Raw genomic sequence first — 27357 nt, 5'->3', positions numbered from 1 at the left:
ACTGTTAATAGCATAGCAAATGGAATGGAAAACGAAAGGGGAATATGCCTTTTGCTCTTAATGCAATGGAGAAATTACAGCATGTTACTGAAAAAACTACTTTTCAACAGGGTGAGAAAAGAGGAAAGAAAGATGAAGTTGTGGGAGGAGGTAAGACGAGATGGAATCTAAAAATAGAAGCTGGTTTATTCTAGGCGGAGATGTTTGCCAAATCAAGAAAACAGCCAAGTGTAGCTGAGCAGAGTGGCACACACCTGTAATCCTACAGTTCAGGAAGTAGAGGGAGAAGAGAGCCTAGCCTACCAGGTGCTCACTGTGGTCTTGAATCACAAAGAAAAGGCAAGATTCTCATGCAGGCACTGACACACTTACACAGGTCGTCTGGTCTCACTAGTGAGTTTAAGAGGCTTCTCAAACACTTTAATCTTTCTGTGAAATAGGAAATAAAATCATCATTGAGAATGGTTGAAAGGGGGTTTTGAAATTAATTATTTCAAATGAATGTAGAAACATTGTAAGTAAGAAAAAAGTTTGTGTTACTGTGCCTGCTACAGCCTAGCTCGTTTTTCTGCTTCGAAAACAATACCCTGATATGAACAGAGGCATGAAGAGCTCATAGTGGCCTCTAGTCCAGAGGAATGAAAGTCACTCATTCTCTATGAACTTCAATACTTAATGTCACTCCCACTCACTCACCTGCACATCTATGGACCCTAACTAGGGATAAGTGCATTGCTCTAATACTTAGGCCCACAATATTTAGTTGTTTGACATAAAACAGCATTTAAAAATATTCCAATTTTTTTCTATATCATCTAGCATTCTTAACTAACTATATTTGCCCTATACAATGAAACAATCACTGTGATTTTATTTTTTTCTGAGTAATTCAGGAATTGGTTTGTCTCAGTAAATTTATGTCCACAATGTCTCAGTCAAACAAAACAGAAGACCTAGTTTTTGTCTTGATATGGTACAAGACCAAATATTAAATGAAATAATGTCTAATTTAACATATAAGTCATGTGAAAACAGACATTTATACAATGACTATTACAGAGTGACATATGTAAAATTTTATTATGATAGCAATCAAGATTATGTGGTCTTGTTGAGAAATGAAATGAATAAAACGCGGCCCCTAAAAGACACTTTTAGTAGAATATACCACTAAAATGTTCTTTTTTATGGAAACTGTAAGTGCAAGAATTAAAAGTTAAAAATCTTGCCAAAATCATTACATTTATCTCCACAGCTAAAGCAAATCTGCAGAACAAGACTTACAAATGATCATTTGCAGAGTTCCAAACCCACTTTATTGCTTAATATACTATACTTTCTTTTCACTACTAGGGAGGGGTATTTCCAAACCTCAGTGTCTTGGATCCCACCAAACTGGCATTAAGTAAGTATTCCTCATGCAGCTAACTTACTCCTAAACACTCCTGCTAAGGCTCCTCGTTCATGATTACAGTGCTGCACATTTGCATATACAACAGATATGAAAGGGAGTAATGGATTCTTAACTTCTGAGAATCAATAATGCAAACAAACTATTTCATATGATGTTTTACCAATACAAATTCTTGTCACCACCTCAAAAAAGTAATACTGGTTTCAAAACACATATCGCATACATTTTGTGATAGGGTTTATGGTTGTGCATCTTTCTTTTATTGGTACCTAGGTCAAACACTTAATAACTATAAGAGAACACACATTAAGGGGACTTTTTTTTTTTAAACTAGTGTTCCAGGAAGATGTGAACGTTGAGTAAAAAAATGGAATACCGAGTAAATCACAGATCTAGGTTTAAACTGGTACAACAGCTCATCTGACTCCCACCACAGAAGCTATCAAGACACTGAACTAGTGTGCTCACTCCCTCACCATATCGCATTAGGTGCATGGCATGTTTTCTTCATGACAAGTTTTATGTATAGTAATTATTAAAGTGATTTGGCTGTATCATAGCAATTCATTTAGCCCTTTCTAGCCTTGTCTATAATTTAGATAAACTCACTATTTTAACAATCTATAGCTTCAAAGAGAAAAGCAAAATCTGGCAGGGTTAAACTAAGGACTGTAATATCATTTCATACAAATAATCTCAAATTGTGAAACAAGTTTGGAGATTCTAGTACTTAGATAAACACAAGTCACACAGCATCAACCCGTTTGTGTTTCTATTGCAAATTCCATGTGTTCTTTTAAGGACAAGCTTTTAGTTTGCAGAATTTTCAAAATGTTAATTTAAAAAATCTGGTCACCTTGTCAACAATATATAACTATCTACAAATAATGGATTAATTATGATAGCCTTTACCTAAATTCTAAATTCTTCATTACCAAAATAAAGTTTGTAAGTATTTCAACAGAGTTACAGAACAGAAGCCAGTAGGCATTACTAAGTTGACTATCTTGCACATCATTCTATTTTGTCTTATATTTTCTTAACTAATCTGAAAGACAAGCATGGCATGTATTCACTCATATATGGATAGTAGACATAGAGCACAGGACTACCAGCCTACAATCCACATTACCAGAGAAACTAGGAAACAAGAAGGACCCCAAGAGGTAAACACATGGTTCCCCCAAAGAAGGAGAATGGGACAAAAACCACTGAGCAAATTGGGAGCATAGGGGGAGAAAGGAGGGAGGTGGGAAAAGGGAGGGAGAAGAGGAGAGGGAAGGAAAACATGAAAGATCAGGAAGACTGAGACAGGGGAGGAATAGACTATAGCAAGAAAGGAGACACCTTGATAGAGGGAACCAGTATAGGTTTAGAGCAAGGTCTGGCACTAGGGAAATGCTCAGGCATCCACAGGGATGACCCCAACTAAGAATCTAGGCAATACTGGAGAGGCTGCCTTTGATACACTTCCCCTATAATGAGATTGATTGGTTGCCATCCTAGAGCGGTCATCCAGTAGCTGATCAAAGAAGAAGCAGGCACCTGTAGCTAAGCACTGAACCACACTCCTGTAACCCAGTTGCAGAGAGGGAGGAGTGATGAGCAAAAGAGCCAAGATGGTGCTGGAGAAACCACAGAAACGGTTGACCTGACCTAGTGAGAGCACAGAGACCTTAGTCGTAAAGCTGGGGAAACTGCATTGGACAGAAAACAAGCCCTCTGAATGTGAGTGCTGGCTAGGGGGCCAAGACAGTCTATGGGACCTCTAACAATGGAGCCAGTGTTTATCCCTAGAGCACAAATGGACTTTGGGAGCCCATTTTCTATGAAGGAACTGATACTATTGCAGCCCAGATACAGCAAGGAGGGCCTAGGCCCTTCCCCAAAGGATGTGACAGATTGTATGATCCTCCATGGAAGGCCTCACTGTCCTTGGAGAGTTGGTGGGGAGTGGGTTGGAGGGGGTTGCTGAGGGGCATGGGATGGAGAGGGAACTGGGTAAATAAGATTGTTTCTAAAATAAAACTGGAAAAACAAATAAATAAACAAACCTTGGAAAGGAAAAAGAAAGAAAGAAAATGGAGATGAAAATTCCTACTGACGCTAACATTTTAGGAAATGCTATCACTGATAGACCCCTAAGCATTCATGAAGCTTGGGTTGATGACCATTCAGCAACTTTGGGTTCTATAGTAAAGAATTCTAAGTACAAGGTCATCATCACTTTCCTCACTAGTTCTCACAGAGAAAACATCACCATGTCCAGAGAAATTCAGAGTATGTCTTTTCAAAAGATATAACCCCGATAAATATATAAAATTTAAGTACTAATTGAAAAAATTCCCAAACCCCAAATTTCTTCTAATAGAATTATGTTTATTCTACACAATATAAGTGGGTCTGCTTATACACCTAAATTACTTTTCACCATTATGTGGCATTTCTATTAATCTCTAATGCCATAATCTGAATAATTTGGAGGTCCTTCAGTAAAAACCTAATAAAAGCAGTCCTTTTCAAAATTATTAAATTAATATTATTTCTAAGGAAGCAATATATGAATTCAAAGTTAAATACTACCAGTAAAGGGTAATATTTTCTACAAATTTTTACTAACTAATTTCTGTAACGATTCCACAGAACTTCAAACATTTTTCTACTAAAACATATTTTCTTCTAAAATTAAAAATGTTATTTCATTTCCTAAATATTTGCAATATGAAACCACTTGAGCATGTAATACTAGCATTGGAAAAGTATATTAGTATTACTTCTTAATTTCACACACACACACACACACACACACACACACACACACACACACACACACTTCGAAGACCAAGTTAGTAATCACGACATATTCTACATTCTTAATTCGAACATGAAAATATCTTTACAAAAGTTGAAAGTAAGGATTTATGAAGTTAAAGGTCAGTACCAATTGTAAGCCCACCCAGAGAAGACTCCGTGGTACAAGTCTTTAGCACCACAAACCGTAGCCTTGCGGTGCCTTCAGCATGCCATCTGAGATGCATGCCAGCCTAAGCTGTCACATATGGCACATGCGGCTCATTATCACAGTTTGTGTTTTCATATGCAGTGCTGTTCTGCTTTTTAAACAAGATGTCAAATACACAAACATATCTAAAAATGGATAAAGCTTGAGGAACAAGCTATCTTCTCTTTATCGGAATAGGTAAGTGACTCTGATGAACTAATTTTAAATACTATGAAGAAAATATGGTTGAAAATGTTCGGTCATGTCACATATGCATACAAAATAGTCATTCTAAAGGCAGGCTTTGCTAAAAATACAAAGTTTAAGATTACTGTAAAATAATACAAACAAAAAAAAACATTTTTTTTCAAAATAATTGTATGTGCTGCAAAAACTGTGACAATCCTGACCCATGTTATTCACCACTTCAAAAGCAAGGTATGACATCATACTACATTTTGAAAGCATGCCATAATGTAGAGGACAGGAACAAGAAAAATTTTAAAGCTTTTTTAAAATATTGAATTAAATCTTGAGTTAACCAACTGGTATTATTGAATCTAAAACAGCACTTAAATAAAGATTACACACTGAATATTTTCATTTTAAATCCCCATCTGGTATTTAATGTCACTTCAGATGTTCAATTTTTAATGTTGTTCAATACAAGTAGCCAATAATTTCACAACTTTGTAAAAAATGGTAGATTTTAAACTAAATTAACCAATGAAAAATGTGTCATTTCTTACATTCACTCAAAAAATCATTTGAAATTAATAAATGTATCCATTAAAATTAATCTTTTATAAACTTTACTTACCAAGGATAAAAATAATTGTGCCAAATTTCAGCAATAAAATAAAATTCTAAACAGAACAAGGACATCAAAGAAAATGCACAACAAATGAATAACTCGATTTTCACTTTCCTTGTGACAACACAGCAGTATTTCTGTAATATACTACAGCTTTGGTGTCTTAGTGGCATTTAATTCACACATTTAAAAAATAGAAAACACACATAAATGTACTCATTGTGTAAATCATTAAATTTCATCAGCGTAAACATTATTTGTAACTTTTCACATGTCGAAAAAGCTAGACAGGACTATATACTCAAATAATTTAAGACCTAAGGGAAATGTTATCACATACACAATTTAAGCTGCTGGGCTCAAGCAAACCACTTAAGAAACTAATCGGTCAGTAATTTTGAACACGTAAATAGACAAGATTCATAAGTGCACTAGTGTCAAATACAGACCTGTCTCCAGAGCTTTGCTTCATGCTTGCAAAACATTTTTCATTGACATTCGTTCTTCTTCCTCTTTTTTTAACCCTTCCAAGTTTGGCACATAATTGCTTCATTAAGGACTTGGATTTCTTGAGATCCCTTGTCTTTCCTATTTCCTCACTCTCCCCATTGTCTTTCCTTTGTAAATAAATTCACCTCTGAGTCTGCCTATAGCTCTTATACAGAAAACCAAGCTCTTCAATCTCAAACTGAGTCTGCTTTCAGACAACTCTGACAGTCCTTAGCATTGGTTTTCCAGACAGATGTATTTATATTTACACAGACAGATTTTAAATTGTAGTACCACTGCCACTCATTGGACACATACAACAGGTGTATTTTTAAAATTTACCTATATTTGTTTATTATATGTACTACATTGCTTCTTAACCATACAAATATCTACAGTGCTTCTCCATGACCACCAGCACCACACAGAAACAGTCAATACAAGAAATGTCATAGTACTTCTGAGTTCTAAATATGCTACTCACTGGCAAATTCAGCTGTTACCCAAGAAATGATAAACTTCCCAGATTTCTGGATATCCCAGGATTTGTTTTCATATTTTCATGTTTATGTGTTTTCAGTCCCTTTGCAGCAAATGACCATTCTAATGTTTTTCATCAAGAAAGCTAAAATTTAACCCTCAAACTCCTATGAGCTTGTCACTGAAATCTAAATACTCCTCCCAAGCCCCTCTAATGAGGGAACTCAACTTCTCCACAGAATTCTCCCATTAGATACTTGCCACATATTCCTACAGTCATACATTATTGATATGAGTTTTAAAACATTGCTTCCCATTGGATAAAAATAAGATCACCAGGCCATTGTATAATTAATTCCAACCCAAAGAGGGTACACAAGTGTCCATCAAACTGATGGACTATATATATGCTGAGGCTAAGAGGAGCAAGGGAACAGCCAGGTAAAAGGTCATATGATTGGGGTTTTAACCCACTATTCTACAGTAGCTTTTACTTTCTTGGTTTTTGGTTCTTTCAAATATATATTAAATGTATTTAAAATAGGGTAGCTGTTAAATGTTAGCCATTTGATTAATTTATTGTGGCAAAAATCAACTTAATGAATAGTATTGCATGTTCTTCAAATTTTAAATGTTGACCAAGAATTGAAGGACTGAAATATTGCAAATTCATCTTTTGTAGACTTTAAATTTTAAAGAAATTAATGGTAACAATATCTTAATAGTCACTTAAGTGAAAACCCTAAGCAAGTAAGTTATATTCTATGATATAGCTGGTATACATTCTTCTTAATTAACAATAAATAAAATAATTTGGTCAGTATCATAGTAATACTATAAATTCCTCCAACAAAATTACCTATTAACTTCATCACTACAGACAGATAAGAAACATGAAATTACATCAAAAATACAATATTTAACACTCACTTTTTTTCACATTATTTTGCTACATTAATTAGTTAATAATGATGATTTCCAAAGTATAATAAGAAAAATCACTAGGGGCCATGCAGACTCAGCTATCAAGTGACAGAACTGCATAATCTTATATACAGTTACTTTCAAACCCTTTGTGAAATAAATCTAATTAGTTTGTATTGCTTAAGTCAGATGATATTAAAGGCAGTCTCCATTTCAGACGTGGCTTTGAAGTACTCTCCAGAATGATGGGTGCTAAAACTTCACAAAAGACTACATGCTTAAAAGAAAGCAAGATGCTTCTCTCACACTCCACTCTTCTTTCTTTTCTTTTCTTTCTTTCTTTTTTTTGGGGGGGGGGGTTCAAGACAGGGTTTCTCTGTGTAGCTTTGGAGCCTATCCTGGCACTCCCTCTGGAGACCAGGCTGGCCTCTAACTCACAGAGATCCACCTGCCTCTGCCTCCCGAGCCACTCTTCTTTCTTAGACCTCACCAGTACCTCCTATCCAAATTTCTTCTTCCTGGAATTCCTGAGCTTGGCATTTAACTTTTCCAGAAATGCAGATTTTGCTCACATACTACACACACCCACACATAAACACACACACACACACACACACACACACACACACACACACACACACACACACACACTCCACCAAAGTAAGCTAGAAATGCCAAGAAAACACTAAGGATTGATTATCTTCTATATCTACTGTACTCATATCATAAAAATATTTCATACAGGAGCCTTCCATCTATCCATCCATATTCACCTACATTTCTAGTATCACCTGTGGTTAAAACTCTGCAAAAGGGATAAAAAAAATCCCCACCCCAATGGACCATAATCTAAATATATATCTGGTAAGTGAAAACAATCACTAAGATCTATTGTTTAAACTTAAAGAGGTATTATTATAAGAAAATTCTTCAAAATCACAATAAGTATGTAAATAACAATGTTGAAAAAATACTCTGTAAGCATACATACATCACAAGGAAAGTAGCATAGAAGGCTAACTGACAGAAAAGTAGAAATTTTAATGGATCTTCAAAAAAGACAAGAATAATATTTCAAATGAAAACTTATTAATTAGTAGACTTGATTTTAATCCATGTTGTTTTATACTTAATCATATTCATTTTCTTAATCCTAATAATATAAATGTTTTAAACCATTAATGATTAATTAATAAAACTTCAGACACCTAGGGAAGTTTGGTTGTTTGTTTTGTTTTTTTTATGAAAGTTGAAAAGCATGAGCAAATCATATAATCCATGGAAGCAAAGCTTTACACAGAAAGTCAACATTATGTTTTGTTTTGTTTTTAAACAAGATCAACACTATTTTTAATGGGAAAACGTTTCCTTGATCTAAGGAAAACTGGAAGCAAGGGAAAACAACCTCATAAATGAAAGAAGTAACTTCACACTATAGAAGTGTAGCTGCCCTTAGCACACTGCAATTTTCAAAGAGTGCTACTGCAGGCAAACAGAAAACAACTGGTCTCCATGGTCCTTTATAATGTATAATGTATCTTCTACTTACTGTGCACAAGGACAGGAAAAACTGCCACTAGACCATCTCAGGAATACATCAACTACAAAAATACTACTCACAAGGTAACCAAACTGAGTCTTTATTCATGGTTGCTTTTTTTTTTTTTTAATTAGATGTAGCCATTTAAAACAAGGGGAAAGAAAAGGAACATGATTTTGCAGTCATATCCAAAAAGGAAGGAAGAAAGAGTAAAGCAAGAGTGAAGGTCTGACTATAATTCAATAGCGAATCAGCAAGCTTATTCCAATTCAAGGGGACAGCAGGAATACTGCAGGCCTGCACAAAGCACTCCACTGCTTGCTGCTTTTCTCTGCTCTAACCCTAAGCTCTGGAGGACAGAAGGCATAAAGCCCCCACTTTCACTTGGTTCTACAACTTCACTGTTGTCCCAAACCCTTTCAATAGAGAGATTTAGACTTACTGCATTTCTGGTAAAGGCACCACAAAATATAAACAATTCAACCCAAAATTTGGAGTCAATCAGAAAGCACAGTTAGTTTTTCAGAGTGCAGCAACATGGGGCCGGATCTCTTTCAGGAAGGATGTTCTGCAGTAATCCCAAAGACAGGACCAAACATCTGTCTATACCTGCACTCGTGGGAAGCATTTCATACACACAACAATTAGTAAGAGAAGATTCCAGAAAGACCACGTTCAATGAAACCAAGATGGTTGGCTTCTGTTTTGTAATTACTTTTAAAGGCATTTTCACCATTTTTCTCATCATTAACAGGAAAAATTAAATCTTATTTAAAATACATAATGCAGGACAAGCAATGTAACAAACTCTCCAAATAAACACTCATTCATGTGCGACAACTTCTGAAATAAACAGGCATTTAAAATATAAATTGCCCAGAACTGAAAAATTATAGTTATGTTAACAAATAAAGAGAAAATAAAAACAGGTCCTCTATATCGTTCTGTGCTACCAAAAAGCTAAACCATTCCTCCCTCCCATTCCTCCCCACAAAGAACAGACCTTAAAATGCAGCCAACTCCAATCTAATCCTAGAGCACAGAAGTATTTATTTAGATGAAGACCACCTTCCTCAAGATCACACTGAATTGGCACTTATCACAACTAAAGGGAATGCAGTGTTTGGCATCTCAGTTCTTCAGACTGAGTGAAAATCCTCCCTATGGATTACATTATGGGGCCTTCAAAGTAAAATGAGATACAAAAATCTGCAAAATAGAAAGAGCATTTATTTCTCCAAACTTCAAAGAAAGTATGTGCACAATTTCACAAGAAAAATAATACCCTCTAAAATACAAAAATTGCCAAGGTTTCAGTAAAACTTACTAAAAAATGCAAATAATACTAAACAGTAAAACACAAAGTAGGTTCACAATAAGAAAAAATAACAGTAATTATAAATAGTTACTGAATAAAACTGTTCAAGAATAGTCAAAAATGTATTTTCCACACCAAATTATCTTACCTGAATCATCTTGCTCTTAAAAAAAACTCAAGATGCTTTTATTTCTCACCTTGTCCTGTCAATGATGCTGACAGACCCTGCAGGATGCAGCAACAGATCAATGATGAAATGTACAAAGTATTTGTGCATGGTCAAGATCTGTCACGGAATGGATGCGCATAGCATGATTTTCCCAAATACTAAAATTATCTAAAACGTTACCAGCAAAAAGATAGTACTCTTTTTGCTTTGCAGTCTTAAGATGTTTACTCTTTCTCTGTGTTTCTCAAATCTTTGAAAATCATAGTGAAGTATATATGTGAAATAGTCAGGTGTCACTTTAATATGATCAAAAGCCAAGTTCATGGTATTAAAATTGAAAAACTCATCTTCATGGAAAAATGAATGGTATACATGAACAGTGTAAATTCCAAACCTCACCATTTCTGAGTATTGATATGTTACAGTCAACGTGACCCCCAAAAATTCATATTACCAAAGTCAACAGAAAGTTTGGGGACCAACAGCTCCTTATGGTCTTTGAGATTTTTTTCCTGTATTTGTATTTCCACTACTTTTAAATATGGTAGCATCTTCCTAGATTCTGTGTGAATACTAGAAACTGTTTTGCATTCAGGAGCCTATTAATACACAGGACTATAATAAGACACTTGCATTTACTAATATGTGTGAAAGCCCACAAGAAATTTCTGTAGATATTATGTAGCATATGTAAGCCAATACCTCACACAGATTAAAAAATAAATGACAGGCAATTTTCTTCACGTTTTAGTAATATGAATTTTAATTTTCTTATAATATAATGTGGTACGTTTATACTAGAACTCTTATATTTAGCTCTAATGTCTTATAGATTTTTAAAATATCTTATACCTGTCTTGATTGCTGGAGAATTTCAAAATACTTTGTAATATACCTCTCCTAGTGCTCTCAAATTCATACAAGATATGAATGAAGTTTACATGTGGTAACTTACAAAAAAAATCAAATGTTAACCTAAGATAATAATTAGGTAATAAGCATAAACTAAAATTTTTTTAAGTACAAGGTATTTCTACTCACTCATGGTTTAAAGATGGATTTGCAGAATTAAGAGGTTAAATACCTCAAAATTTTGTCTGGACACCTAAAGAAAGCTGGGGTCTTTTTCTTATTTGAATTTGAATTCCATTAGATCACTAGAAAATCATTTCACTTACAAATATTTTCATATTTAAAGTGTGAGAATGCTGTATCTTTAAAGATGAAGAAAATGGGAACTCCAACCACCCAACCATTAAAAAAATACTGAAAAGTATTGCTTCATTTCTTGAAGGCTTCGACGTCTGCCATGACACTTGGGTCTCTGAGGGTCAGGTTAATTAAGCTGCACAGCAGCTGCAATGCAATGTGAGACATGCACGGCTGTGGTTCCCACCAGTCCATTCCAATTACCTGCAGTATTCCAGTACCGGACAAGTGACAACCAACCACTTCTCTCTAGTCACTTGTTCCCTCTGGTCTGCTGATGAATGTTAGAACAAACCAACCTTTTTGAAAAAGACTGCAAAGCTGAATGCACCTGCTGCAAGCTGCAGTGATGAGTCCCAGAGAGATGTTTGTCAGTCAGATCTCTGCAGATGTTGTTTAACTTTATGCTAGGGCTGTATCCAAAGATGGAAATGAGATGGCAATCAAGCACAAATCTCCCACCACCTTCCCTCCGCTTTAGACTGAAAACTGCACTTGCTCCTGGGGCCTGTGCCTCAAAGCTTTATGAAACTAAAAGCAACTACGACTGAACCCCACAGTTTTATAAATGATGCTTATGAAGTTTAGATAACAGGTGGCATAATAATGTGTTCAATAAATGGTACTTGTGTAAATGACACTAAAATAATCATCTTATTGGATACAGCAAAATCATTAATTATAATGATATACAAGTTGTTGACTGGTGGTTTATTGTCAGGGTTTCTAGCATTACCACAAATTTCTTAGCATATCTAGGCCATGGGTGGTTTCTTCTTCTTGGGATATTAATAAGAAGTATCCTCAAAAGACACATTCAACTATTTCACCAATTCTGTTCACTATTCCTGAAATCATGTGGCATGGTCTCTGCAAAGTAATGTCAGATTATGCCTTACAATGTCATGTATTTCTAATGAGCTATTTTTCTAAAACACAGAAGGCTTCAAACACCACATTTAAAAGTGACATTGTGCCATAAAAACTCATGAAGGCATCAATGCTATAAGCAAATGATTTTTAGCAATTTGTTAAATCAGTAATAAGAGATGCAATGTCAAAATGTAACAAAAGTGAGCAAATAAAGAAGACACCTAAAGCATGTTATGCTAATTCATATTTCTAGAAACCCTGTGTCACAAAGTATTTGCATTCGTGAGATTAGTGTTAGAAGTATTTTATGTTCATAAATATTATGGTGTACCAATAACATTCTTTCACGTGCAAAGTATTCCTAATGTTAAAATACAAAAATAAAGTATTAGAAACGAGAATAAAGCAAATTTTCAAGCAATAGTATTATCTATGTGAACAGTATGTTTCCTGTACCTAAGGATTTGGAAAGGTGAAATATAGTCACCCACAACAGTAGGTACTATATCAACATGAATGTCACAACTTTAAGATTATAGAGAGAAATGCTTCATGCCCAGCAACTCTCTGGTATCAGTGAAATCAGTGCTGTAGAGAGTGGTAATCACCACATTACACCAACCAACAAGTTCTGAGATCAAAATAATTCATTTTCTCTACATGTTACCATTCTATCAATGTATTGATCTTGCCTTATACTGTCTATCAATAAATTTCTAAGAGATTTTGCAACTGATATCAAAGAAAAACATATAGCTTACATCTCTGAGAAGCTATGAGGAAAATGATATTCACAAGGCATTTATAATCAATATGACCACAATACTTGAACAGTATTAACAAATCATCTACTTTAAAATTTATTTCATTCATATATATATATATATATATATATATATATATATATATGCGTGTATTTCTTACACATTTTCAACCCTAAAAGTTAAAGGAACAACTGAATTTTACCCATGTCAAAACAAAAATGGTGCAATGCAGTCCCTTCCCTGAAAGAATTTTAACTTAGTCTGCTTTTATACTACTAAAAAAATATAAATGGATATAAGATTTCTAATATTTTTAAAAATCGCCTACATTAGATATTACTAAAATCATAATTTGATGAATCTAGAAGCAACATATTCACATTTTAACTTTAACATGAAATGAATTACTTTATATTAAAAATGATTCACTTTTATAAGCATATATACTAAAACAATATAGAATACACAGGAGTAGATTCCAACATTATTGTAAAAGAGTACTATTTGATTGGCATATGGGATGTCCCCAGTGTCACAAAACAGAAACAGATCAAGTATGAGGTGTTCTAATATTCAAGGCACACATGAAAATATTTATATATTCTTTATTATTCTCAACCAATAATGGATGTATTCATAAAGTTTCTTTATTAACAAACTTGAACCCGTATTAAATTTTAACGGATGAAATCAATCTATTAATGAAAATAAAGCATCTTCAGATAGCAGGCAAAAGAATTAAAAAATAACACTAACCACCCTTCTGAGAATGTAGACAGTAATTCAGCTTCTACAGCAATAAAGCTGCTTTTTCCCACAAGCAGCTCTATGTAACCTACTTATAAAGAAATACATAAGTAAGTCAAATTAGATTTCTTTAATCAAGTTAGAAAAAAAAGCTACATTCCTAAGCCACCAATGAAAAGTCTGTATCCTGTAAGATTAAGTCTTAGGAAATCAATATATAGAAGAAATATATAGAACATAAAGTAAAATCTATGGTAGATCATTTTTCTTCTGATTCCAATGATTGAAATGCAGTTTTCAACTAAGCCTTATACAATTTCCTTGGTCACTTCATACATGACACACTGAAATACATACAATATTTAGCTGCATAAACTTTAAATTCATACAGTTTATTTTGTAGTCTTCATTTTGACTAAAATTTAAAAATCATCAATCAGAAATGGAGGGTTGCTTTATGGCAGAGACACAATCTGACCAAAAAAACAAATAGATTTAAAGAAATTGTATTAGCTACATATCTTTACATATGTCCATCATTTGAGTTGAGGCATATTAAAAATGTTCTAAAGGGTAACTGAAATCTGTGCTAAACCTCTTAGAGAAAGTTTCGAAAAATACATTTGTATTTTTACTAAATGTTTAGCAATACACTTATATATGATTTCAAATCTTAGGTACTTTGAGTAAATCCAGCAGTTTCTACAACTGAGATACAATTTTATCCCACATATACTCTAACCAAACAAGAACCAGAAAAATGCTTCACTGAAATAAACCCCAAGAACGTTCATTCTGGCAAAACACGGCAATCATAAATACATGTTTGTGTGTGTACATACAGTTGTATTTATCTTAGAGACACAAATATGGGCTGCTAAATCACTGCAAAAGCCTACAGGACATTCTTTGTAACTCAACGGTATGTACCACGGTTTATAATTTAGTTCATCTGGGGATGTGCACAGTAAGTATCTGCCATGTCTAAGAAAGGTAGAAAAAAAGCTCAAAGGCTCTTAGACTGATGAATACTAAGACCCTAGATAATTGTACAGGTTCTAGTCAAGTGTGAACAGAAAGCACAGGAAAATAAGGCTATCTGAAGGCTGTAGGTGTGTTTGTCCAAAGACTTAATTATTGAATAAGAATCACATTTTAATACAAACTATTCAGAATTCTTAAAGCTTCTTAGAAACTACAGGGATTGGTTTTGTTCTTAAAAGTGTATCATGGTATATATTGACGCCCACCTGTTAGAGGCCAAGAATAAGGCATCTTTTAGCCGATGCTTTAACTCATACTTGATCAGGTTACGTCACTACACTTACAGGATTTTATTCAAAGCATTGCAGCTTCACATTTCCCCCCTCCAAAAATATTTTTTATATATATGTATACATATACACATATATATATATACTATACTATATATTCTTTAAACCATAAATAAAATAAGAACTTTTTCAAGTAACAAGAAAAAAATAGAAAAAAAAGAGGACTAGAAACAAAGGATCTATTTCTTAGTGCACCCTTTCTAACACACTGAAAATAAACTACATTCAAATGAAAAGGCATTTAATTTGCTATTTGGAATATCCTGCCTAAACATCAATTTTCTGTAACACCCCTATATATCCAACAGTACCTCATGTATAATGCAGAAATGCGTTTTCATTTTCATCTATTGACAGGGTATTTAATTTGCTACTGCAGATCTTCCTAGAACTATCGTGTTATTAATTCTGCAATCAAGCTCTTTTGAGTGCTTTTATTTAAACTAAGTATTTTCACAATTCCACACTGATTTTTTATTATAATATACCTGTTCAATGCACCAACATGAATATGTTAAACTTCACAACTGCATCAGGAAAGTTTCCCAGACAAGGAAAGGCATTGGCAAACTTTAGAGGGCCACAGTATCAAACAGGTTACAGGTTAGTTTAATGAACAATATTTCCCAAAAAGTACTGTGTTCAACTATTATAGCATCAACCATTCCAAAGTCTTCTCCAGTCAATGGTCGGTTTCTACCACAAATAATTAGCTGTGAAAAAGAAGTCCTCCAAGGGTTGAGCCTCCATTCATGTCAGTGTCTGCTGTACTAAAAAGCTCTTGGTGAATTAGATCTCTGAAACAACACTGCGTTCTTTTCCATCAGGAAAAAAAAAAAAAGCAGTACAGCCCACCTCCACACTGAATTAATATTTCTATAGTCATCCAACTAAAACAACCTCCCAAAATTACAGGAAGCTAGATCTAAGTGAAGCAAATCACCTAACTATATTTCATCTCGGGTTGTACTACTCCACTGTGATTCCACTACTTAAAAGACATACACTGAGTAACAGAAGTAAGGAGAAAGAAAAGAAAAAGATGAACATGAAGAACTGTGTGACACAAAGGAAGGGAGCCCAAAAGTCAAACAAAACAGAGCAAAAAGACAAACAGCAAAATCAGCCACACAGCAGCAACCTAGGAAACCTGCCCTAATCTAGCAGGTTAGTGTACCACACTCTAAAGTATTTGCATCAAATGTGGCTCTTAACAGAAATTCTAAAACGCTATTTCACGTCTTGCATGTCAGTACAGGAGATTTCTTATCCCAATTACATTACTGGAGTATTTTAAATATCTGAAGAGACAGCACTTGTCCTCTCTACTACATCCAAGGCCAACAAACAAAGCAATGAAGCAGAAAGGGGTACATAATGAATTCAGAAGTAAATGGTCCATTCTTTAAGAACCCTCCCTACCCCCTCCTCTGAATTCACTCTAAACTAATTGTCATTACAATGATGTCTGTAAACTTCAGAAGAACCACAATCCCTCATGCCAACTGTCCAGGTTTCTATCTCTAATTTTCAAGTTTCTGTGCTAACAATTAGCATTCCAAAACACCCAGAGAATTATACCGCAATTAGTCTAAATCACATACACAGTGTATCAATTAATGGAAATAAAAACATGAACAACAATGGAAATAAGCTGAAAAAATTTCCACAATGTATACTAATGTAGTAACATTCAAATCTCTACCATTTAAATTTTTCTTTAAGACAACACACAACACATGTAGATACTCCATATTTTCTCCTTGGGGATTCATCAAACAATTTCTCCACCATTTCACCTACCTGGATAAAAATCTTTGGACTTAGACAGCTTGATTGTGGCTCCAGTTTCCTTTTGCAATTGAACAATTGTCTGTCCTCCCTTCCCAATTATAGATCCAGCAGCATAACTAGGTATGAGAACCTTTAGAAAGTACTGGCCGTCTTCTGAAAAATGTAAAGAAATACATTTGATTAACATGATAATTTTAAACTTGGAATCCCCAATCCACCCTCAAGAGAGAAAACAGCAACTAAAGCAATGGGCATAGAGCTGCAGAAAACAGCAGTTAAAAATGCGTAAGGAACGAAAACCACCAATTACACTGAAAACCGAGTATTTACAAAATCCTTCCCAGTTTTTAGGATTCACATGTTCTAACAATTTGCAGCACTGTAGAAACTGATGAGTAAATTCCAGTTGTTACTCCAAACCTGAAAGTCTTCCAGTTCTTCAGTTACCATGCCAAAATGAAAGAAACTGACCCTTTAACAAAACTTTAGAGATTTAGAAGATGACAAACCTTCACTTAACATACTGACGATGAAAAAAATCCAACACCGTAAATAGTGATCCGCTAAATTTTTCTGGCATAGCAAGCATAAAAGACTACAATTAATCATTGACTACATCCGATTTCAAGTATACAAAACAACCATCTTCCTGCAGAATAGTCCACCCAAACTGTAGGGTTTATTCTAAGCCTTGAGAAACTGCGGGGGTGGGGTGGGGGGAGCCTCAATGAGGTGGACTGAGAATCTAAGTAATCCTGATGTATTTCTGTAGCACTTCTAAGTCTACTATGATCTCGTCTAAGCTCATTAATTAAAAGACCTTAAGAAGAATCTTGCCAATACTAAAAAGCTTAGGAGTTATTTATCCTAAATACACTCCAAAGTGACCAAATAGATTGTGCTCCCTCTCCAAAAGAACCATAAAACGGAGAGAGGAGTCGATGAGCCATGAAAAAGGAAAATGAAATGTTTCAGAAAATAAAGCCAACTCCATAAACTTTAGTTTCCGTCAACCTCATCACGTCTTAAATAGGAAACTTCCCGGTAAATGCAGCTCTTTACTGTGAACGAGTATTCCGAATTCTGCGATGTGCCACTCACAAGACCCCCATCCATTTCTAATGTATATGCTGGAGATAAATTCACCTCTGCTTCGATGCATTGGATGCATTGTTAAGATGACTCCAGTGCAAATGAAGAAGCGATAGCGGTCCCGTTATAACTCATCTTCCGAGGAAGCGCAGGATGTTAACTAACAAGTCACCGTACCAGACACCCCCCTCGTATGCATACCCTTGAAGACAAATCAATGCGATATTTGTACCGACCATGTAAGTGCGCTCAGGGCATGCACTCATCAAGATTTTGCATACTACTTGTGGCCCAGAGCAAGGGGATGGACAGAGGCAAAAGTCTCCCGGTGCCCCCAGCATCTGCAAGCCGCTACCCAAGTGCCATTTATTTATTTATTTGATCAGACTGTTAAATGCAGCGCGCATCTTCGGGCGGCCATCACCTCTCGCGGGGGGCGGCCTCGGGAGCGGACCCTGTCGCCGGGGCCAGCACCGGCTGGGGCGAGCGGGTCGACTCGGAACCCCGGGTCGCCATCTTGATGAGACGGGGCCGGGGCAGGTGCAGGGGAGGGGGCGCGGGACGGCCGGCGGCGGCGGCCACGGCGCGGGAGGGCGGCGGGGACGGGGCGGGAGGCGGAAGCGATACCCACCGCCCGTGTTGGTCCTCTTGGTGCTGCCGGCTTCAGGGGGCGCTTCTAGCGGCCTTTTCCGCGAGTCCGGCGGGTCCAGATCTATGGGAACCCCCGTATGGGTCCCGTTCTGCTGGATGGGAGCTGCCGCCATCATGCTTGCAGTTCCTGCCGCTGCACCGGGAGAAGCGGCTCCCTTTTGTTTTGGCTTTTTTTTTTCTCCTCTCTCTCTGTCTCTCTCTCTCTCTCTTTTTTTTTCTCTCTTTTTGCGTTTGGGGTGGCTAAGGTTTTTTTTTTTTTTTCTTTAATCGGATCAATAGCAGTCTGAGGCGGCGAGCAGTGTGGCTGATGTGCTCACTGGGGAGGGGGCAGGGCGCGGAGCAGCTGCAGTGCAGTGTCGGCTAGGAGCGGGAATGGAGGGGGTGTGGGAGCCGGAGGGTGAAGAAGGAGAAGAAAGCGGCGGCGGGCAGAGCGGGAGTGAATGAGCGGAGGAGGCGCGGGCGGCCGGGAGGAGGGCGAGTGAATGAGCGGGCGGGAGGAGGAGCGGCGGCGGGCGGCCGGAGCGGCGGACCCGGCTAACGCGGGCGGCGCTCGCTCCGCTGCTGCCGCCGCCGCCGCTGCCTGGGCGCGTGTGCCGCCTGCGCTTGCCGCCCGCCGTGCCCCCGCCGCGCTCATCGTGGCTCCCCGCGTGGGGCGGCGCGGCGGGCGGCGGCGAGCGGCGGGGGCCGCGAGGGGCGCGACTCCCCACGCGCCGCGGGGCCGGCCTCCGCGCCGGAGTCTCCGCCTGCGGGGCCGCGGGCGGGCGCGCGCGCGGGGCGGCGGGGGCGCGCGCGGGAGGTGTTGAGGGGGGGGGGGGAGGTGGCGGGGGCGCGGAGCCGGCCGGGGCGCTCCCGCGGGGAGGCGGGGTGAAAGGTCGCGGGGCCCAGGCAACGCGGCTCAGGCAAACGTCAGCGGGCTTGCCGCGGAAACCGAGGGGGTCCACAAAACGCGCTAGGCGGGGAGGCGGGGCCGGGCGGCGAGTGACGGCCGCAGCAGCCAATGAGCGGCGGGAGAGGGAGGCGGGCGGGATCCCGGTCCAGCTGGGACCCGCTGGGGACAGTTTGGGTTTTAGTCCTGGAAGGGCGTCCGAGTGACCCGCGGGGAGGGGTGGCTGGCTGACTGGAGCCGGAGAGCAGAAGCTCAGCTGGGACCCAGAGAGTTGGGCACAAGGCGTTCATTAGCATCTCTGGGAGGCGGGTTTCTCAGGGAGATGTCATCCGAGGATTTCTTTCTCGCGCCTTAGGACACTGTCGGGGACTTACAGTGTCTTGGCGCCTTGTGTGTTTTCGGAGCAAGCCAGGATATAAATAAATAAATAAATAAATAAATAAATAAATAAATAAATAAATAAATAAATAAAGCGAGATGTGGTGTCCACACAGACCCAGGAGGCAAACCAAAGAGGCAACAGCTTAGGGTGTAAGCAGCCACACACAGCACGAGTGCAGGCTTCTGGGCATGCACGGTGTGCACAGCTTCGGGTGGTTGCAGGAACCTAAGCCTTGGCTCTGCCACAGTCGGGTGGGGGGGGGGCGGGGGAGGGATGTAGCTATACTAGCATCTACAACCACAGAGGTTATCTAACCCAGTCCTTTCTTTTCTAGGTGAGGAAAGTGACTCAGGGAACGTTTTGTTCAAGGTCATGCATCAAGTTAGTACTTTAGGTCCTGACGCTAGGAATCCGGGTTATGGGAAAAGCTGAAGTCTCTGAAAAACTGATTTCAAACCCACCCAAGCTGTTCTGACAGTGTTTCACGGGGAAAATCCTTAACGTGTTATCATTTATGAAATGTTTGCCACTCGACATGCTCTCCTTTGCATTCAGTACAGTCTGTAGTAGTACTGTCCCGTTTTGTCAGGCAGTTTCGTTTTGAGTTTGTTAGTAATTTATCCAAAGCCACCTAGTATTAATAACCGGTATACTACTAATTCGGTCTCGGGTATTTCAGACTGGGTGCTTTGTCATTTTGAACACTGACTTTGTGCTTTAAAGCCTCCTGTTATTTCCTGCTTAAAACAAGGATTGAAACTGTACCCCCATAATGCTTAGATGTCATATATGTGGTATTATGTTCTCAGATATCCAATATCATATTCACCAGATTTCTAGAAGGAAGATGTTCTTTATGCTCTTCTCCTAGAGACCGTCACTTAAAAGATGGCTAAGCTAACATAAAAGGGACTCCAGTGTGATTTGTGGTATCCTAACAAAGAATGTGCTGCATCTGGTGCAGGGGGGAGAAAAATCAATCACATTGAAAGGAGGGATGGAAAAGAATACTAAACCTAGTCCTGACTCACTGTTGGAAGCACTGTGTAGGAGGCATGGGGATTTCAGGTGCATTTGCAGTGACGCAAGTGATGCAGGAGGAAAAGAACAATGACTGGTGTGAGTATGAAAAACATTCCTGTCTCCATTGAAAACAATAAAAAAGGGTTGACAGCTGAAAGAAAGGGAAAGCATATGTTAGTGTATGTTGACAATGGTCTATGACCAAAACTCCAGAATACTTATCTGATATACAATGTAGCAAAAAAGCAAACAAACAAACAAACAAAAAAACTTGATATGCTTTTCTGACCAAAACAGGGTGTTTATACACAAAACTGGGTAAAATTATGGAGCTAGGGTGAAGACAAACAGTGTTTGGAATAAGTATGTGGTAGTCAAGATAACAAAAGTCAGTCGCCAGATATTGTGCAATCAAGTGTCCCGTGATGTGTTCAGAAATATGTGAGGGCATTTCTAAATGGAAACTTAGAAGAGATCCGGTATCTGGCATTAGGTTGCTTTGAAGCAGTAAGAAGGGCAGACGATGGACAAAAAGGATCACTGTAGCTATCTTAAACTATCACAGCACACACAGTAGAGTGGAGCACTGAACTCAGGAAAGCATACAATGGGAAAAGTCAGAAATTTAAAGAATTCTAAAACTAAAAGATTCCTGCATTTATTTAGAAAGTATTTGTCATTGCCATGTTTAAATGGGCCATCTAAGTTTATATGTGCTTGTCTTTGGTAGGGTTTCTTTTGCTGTGGTGAAACACCGTAAGGAAAGCAACTTGGTGATGAGAGGGTTAATTTTCTTACACTTCCACATAGCTGTTCATCAGGAATCATGACAGGAATTCAACAGGACTGGACCTGGAGACAAGAGTTGATGCATTGGCTACCAAGAAGTGATCCTTACTGGCTTACTTACCCTGACTTCCTTAGCCTGCTTTCTTTCTATTGTTATTTCTTTATTCTTTTTTTTCTTTGGTTTTTCAAGACAGGGTTTCTCTGTGATTTTCTTTGGAGTCTATCCTGGCACTCTCTCTGGAGACCAGGCTGGCCTTGATCTCACAGTGATCGCCTGCCTCTGCCTCCCGAGTGCTGGGATTAAAAGCGTGTGTCACCACTGCCCAGCTTATATCTTTATTCTTAAAACAACCTTGTTTTACATATCAATCCCAGTTCCCTCTCCCTTCCATCCTCCTACTTCCCCCATCTTCTCCCCACTCCACCCCTCATCCACTCCTCAGAGAGGGTGAAGCTTCCCATTGGGGATCAACAAATCTGTGGCATCCTGAGGCAGGACCAAGGCCCTCCCTCCTGTATCTAGGCTGAACAAGGCATCCCTGCATAGGGAAGGGGCTCCAAAAAGCCAGTTCATGCGCTAGGGATAAATACTGGACCCACTGCTAGTGGTCTCACAAACTGCCCAAGCCACCCAACTGTCACCCACATTCAGAGGGCCTAGTTCCTTCTTACGCAGATTACACAGCTATTGCTCAGGAGTCGTGAGCTACCACTTGTTCAGGTCAGCTGTTTCTGTGAGTTTCTCCATCATTGTAGAACCCAAGACCACCAACCAAGAAATGATACCACCCACAATGGGTTGGACGCTCCCCCACTGATCCCTAATTAAGAAAATGTGTTATAGTCAGATCTTATGGAGAAGACATTTTCTCAATTGAAATCCCCTTGTCCCTATGACTCTAGCTTGTGTCAATTTGACACAAAACTTGCCAGTACAGTGCTTATGGAGACAAAGCCAAGCTGTATTCTTATGATAGTCATTTGACCCTTATTGCTTTCTTTGAATTTATTAGTGCTGCTTTCACTCAGGAAAAACCAGTCACTCAAGGTGAGATTTCTAATATGGACAGTGGAATACCTAAATCTGATTAGGAATGAGGATTATTACTAATTGATGAATTTTATCACAAGTTTTGCCTGTATCACTTTCTTCCTCAGTATACATTATGTATTACTATTTTCTAAAATAATACTTCTTCATTATTCTTATTATATATGCCTCTAAAATCCTGGTAAAGTAGAAATAAAATATACATATTATCTATTTTCTGCATTTTGTGTGACTTCATAAAAATGAAAGAAGAATAAACTTTTTCAATTTATTAATACTCAGTATGATAGACCTTTTATGCTACAAATAAACTGCAAAAACATTTCAAAAATGTGATAGAGGTATTTGACCTTTTAATTCTCTTAGAGGAAATAAAATTTTATTTTTAATTAACCTAGCAATTGAGACCTGCTCTCTTAATAATGTTTTCTAACATGTTAAGACACAGTAAGAGAAGTATGGTTTTATTGCTAATTAGTTGTGCTGTGAATATAAGTGATTATGACAGAAAAAATTATTAATGTGAAAAACAAAATGTATTTCTTTGTATTGGTAACAGAAAAAAATTCTATTGAGAGTTCCTTTCTTATTTGTTTCAGTCGGAGTGATAAAGACGTCAGAGTTTATTAACAATGGGTTATTTTCAAAAGAAAATACACATATAACATCCACAAACAATAAGCCTAAACCGACTTACTCTTATTCATGCCTGGGCCCTTATAAAATTTCACAATCTACCTGAATATCTCGTCAGCGGATGCTGGGGGAAAGTTTTCTGACTTCGTATCCTACCAGAAGAGGATCCATCCTGACTTAAGGCTTTTCGTGCAGTATCCATAGTATATATTGGAAGTGAGTCAGGGAAACAAACAAGGCTGTTGAAGGATAAATTACCAATGGACTATTCTACTCTCACTGAGCTTTCTTGGGGTCCAACTTTTAAAAAACAAAGAACAATACTACAGCTATCTTATAAAACAGAGAAATCTGGGGACTGTGTACACACACTCCCTGAGCCACTGGGTAACAGTCACTCCAGAGGCCATTCAGTGCACTCTGCCAGGGTTCCAACTGGCGATGCTCTCTGATTCTTTGAAGGCCTTCTAGTGACTGAAGCGTGCTTTGAATGCACACGGGCTGGGAATGGTGGGAATTAGCAACTATACACAGAGGAATATCAGCCTCTGTGAGCTGTGGAAAACCAGGCCATTGTACACTAAAAAAGGGAAAGGAAGAAATTACCAGTCTCTCACAAGTATCAGCACAAATTTTGGAAATGAAAAAAATGAGAGAACAGTCTTTCACTATAAGACATTGTTAGGCATCAAATGGCATGATTATGAAAAAAATGTAGCATCTTAAAGTCCAAAGAAGCAGAGGCTTTATAATTTCCACACTCTGATTATTATTATTATGTGATTAAAAGTAATGAATCATTTGGGATTTTTCCTGTGCACATTTTTAGTTGTTTTAGATGCAAGTTATGAATAATTGATGGATGTGTTCTAACTTTTTTTCATTAAATTTCCCAAAGAAAATAGGAGCGAATATATACTTAAGAAGTAGAAAACACATCTTAAATCTCTTCTGACAAGTTCTACAAATAGATACACAGTAGCATGAATTTGAGAGCTAGATGTTGGGGGTCATGGGAGGAGTTGTGGGGGTAGTGTATATGATAAAAATATGTTATACTCAAGTAAGAAATTCTCAAAAGTACTTTCATAAGATTACACTATTAAAATGACATGCTGGAGGTTATGTTCTCAAACACTTAAACATCTCTTTTTGTCTATGTGTTGTATGACAAATTCACTGTTAGTAGGTAAGTTGTTCATTGTTTTATGAACTTCACACTAATTTATATGGAGACAAAAACTCATTCTTAGGATCATTCTACATTCTCTACATCTTAAATATGATATATTGCAAATAATGGTATCCTAATGAACAAAAAGATGTAGCAATATCTTTAAAAGTCTTTTAATACATGTATTTGATGTTAAACATTTTAATTATATTCATTTACTGGTTCTATATCACATATAATATTTATAATGTGCAGGAATCAATTCAGAATAACCAGCATCTCCTTTAACAATTCTCATGGCTTTTTTTTGTTGGGAAACTTTCCATTCTTTCCTTCTAATTGATTATAAAATATATAAGTAGTAAACTGTAGTCACTCAAACTACAGAGGTCTAAAATATAGCCATGTCTTGCTATATTTTGGGTTCTGTTGACCATCAGCTACTCCATGAAATAGCTTCTACTCACCACTATTATATTCTTTACTTATAAAAAATAAACATTCTCTGAATCTACATAGTGTAAACAATCACGGCTTAAATTTATGGGCCTGGCTTACTTAGTGTACTCCAACTGCATGTATATCCCAACAAATGAGAGGCTTTCATTAGTTTTGTGGTGGAATTATCCTCTGTTCTTCACATGCATCAGTTTTTCTTTATCCATTCCGCCTCCAGTGAACCAATGTTAGCTGATTGTAAAAATCCCGAGTTTTTGGCAATGTTTCTTTGTTCTAGAATAGACTGGTAATTTTAAAATATTTTCTAAATGTTTTGTAATGCATCTTTCTTCACTTACTTTCAATGTAGTAAATCTGACCTAAGACTACCTAGCACAATAAAAGTAACTTGTAACTAACAATAGCAACAATGAACAAGTATATGTGCACTGCATGTATAAAATAACATTAGCCATCAATTCTCTACCCTGACAAGGATGACTGCAAGCCCACATTTGTCTAAGGTAACCATGGCTGCTAGGTGTCCCAGAACAGTTGTCAATATTCTCAAAATTAACCCATTTAGACAGAAAGATTTATGGTTAACAAGGTAATACAAACTTCTACTTTGTTTCTTCCAATTATAAATTATGAGATCTTTTTGAATATAATGAAATGTTCTCTATGCTTACAGCAACATTGTGCTCAGGTACCATGCATGGTGTCGTCTTCCATTATTATTTCTCAACTTATTCTACATCCAGAGATTCAGACTTAAGTAGAAAGTAGAATGAGAGAATTTTAAGTATGTACAAACTTTAAATAAAAACAACCTTTTTGATACAATGATTGCTTCAGCAAGTATGGTGTGTAGCAAGATATGAATTGGAGAAATAAAGAATGAGCTATTTTAATGAATGTAGCTATAAATGATGAATAGTAGCCTCTCATCTCACACCAGAAGATAAAGCACATTATGCATTATTCAATCTCCTAACAGTTTTCTATAGCCTGCTACTGAGATAAGTGACAGTGCTTGACTCCTAGACAAGCTTTCAGTGTCTTCCCTCAAGATTTCTTTCCAAGTGGCTTGACATTTCTGCTCTTCCATGTAAGTCAAATGATGAAGTTTAATTTGCCTTTAATAATTCCACTGTGCTTGTAAATTTAAGAAACTAGCAAATATGTTATCCCATTCTCTCTTGGATTTCATTTGTTATTAAAGTTTTGATATAAGCTTTATATATCAGTAAGCATTGATATATCAGTAAATGTCTCATTTACTTCATGTAATTTCATATTGTTTAGTGTAAATAAGCTTTACGAATGTACATTATGTGCGGAAGATGATTTGCAAGTGAATATAGACGGAGACAATTTGTAAGGTAAAATAACCTCAAATCTGAAATGTTTAAGGAAGCATTGTTGGTGCTCATGAGAGTCTTCAAGTTTTCTGATTCCTACTACCCAGAATTGAAAATTTCATAATTCAATAAGAATTAGCTTATACACGGCTGCTTACACTGTGGGTTTGGACACGATATAGGGATCACTTAACTGAATTAAAAAGTTGAAAAAAAAATGACAACAGTAGTGGGTTTCTGATTGCACAGCAATAAAAAATAATTCAAAATCAAATGGATAATGAATGTAAGGTGTTTCTGGAAATGCTTGACTATATTGCATCATTCAATTTCATGGACACCTTGATTCTGAACATATAATGCATACTGGTATAATGCACGCTCAAAGTCTCTGCAATGCCAATGGATACATGTCACCACCAAGCTCCCTATCATGATAAAAATTGACAGAACCTCTGAAATTGTAAACAAAACACCCTAATTAAATGTTTTCTTTACAAGAGTTGCTTTGATCATGGTGTCTTTTTCACAGCAATAGTAAACCCTAACATATCAAAGAATTGAAGATAGAACTCTCTTGTCTTCAATCTCTTCAATCTCTCTGTCTTTGTCTCTGTTTCTGTTTCTCTCTCTTTCTCTCTCTCTCTCTCTCTCTCTCTCTCTCTCTCTCTCTCTCTCCTTCTCTCTCTCTCTCTGGTGTGTGTGTGTGTGTGTGTGTGTGTGTGTGTGTGTGTGTGCGTGTGCATGATGTATGTTCATTTGAATGTGTGAATGTGGATGCTCACAAGTCATGGCCCAAAGAACAGCCTGAGGTATTGTTCTGCAACTTCCTACTATTTTGTGCCACTGTTCACACCAGGCTAGCTGACCTGTGATCTGAGGATTCTACTGTCTATCCCATCTTACTATAAGAGCACTGAAATTACACTGTCCTGCTTTTGCTTTGGTACAGAACATTCAAACTCATGTTCTCAAGTTTGCACATCAAATACCTTTACCTA

At 37.4% G+C, this 27357-nt stretch overlaps 1 protein-coding gene across 5 annotated transcripts in view; it reads right to left on the bottom strand.

The window, feature by feature from the left end:
* Nova1 (NOVA alternative splicing regulator 1) overlaps positions 1–19125 on the bottom strand; it is a 124775-nt gene extending 105650 nt beyond the window's left edge. For 3 of the 5 annotated variants that reach the window (XM_027419780.2, XM_035445157.1, XM_027419782.2), the window contains exons 1-2: positions 18594–19125; positions 16880–17023 (exon numbers count right to left, since the gene is read on the bottom strand). In XM_027419780.2, coding sequence (XP_027275581.1) covers positions 16880–17023; positions 18594–18729 — 280 coding nt within the window. In that variant the 5' untranslated portion in view covers positions 18730–19125. Of the gene's footprint in view, positions 1–16879; positions 17024–18016; positions 18167–18593 lie in introns of those variants that run through there. The other 2 variants (XM_035445156.1, XM_027419781.2) reach the window with 2 other exon arrangements.
* Positions 19126–27357: the final 8232 nt, after the last annotated feature.

The sequence above is a fragment of the Cricetulus griseus genome, chromosome 5 (assembly GCF_003668045.3).
Source record: "Cricetulus griseus strain 17A/GY chromosome 5, alternate assembly CriGri-PICRH-1.0, whole genome shotgun sequence".
NCBI classification, from domain to species: domain Eukaryota; kingdom Metazoa; phylum Chordata; class Mammalia; order Rodentia; family Cricetidae; genus Cricetulus; species Cricetulus griseus.
The sequence above is the reverse complement of the archived record's forward strand: the minus strand, read 5'-3'. Positions and strand labels throughout refer to the sequence as shown.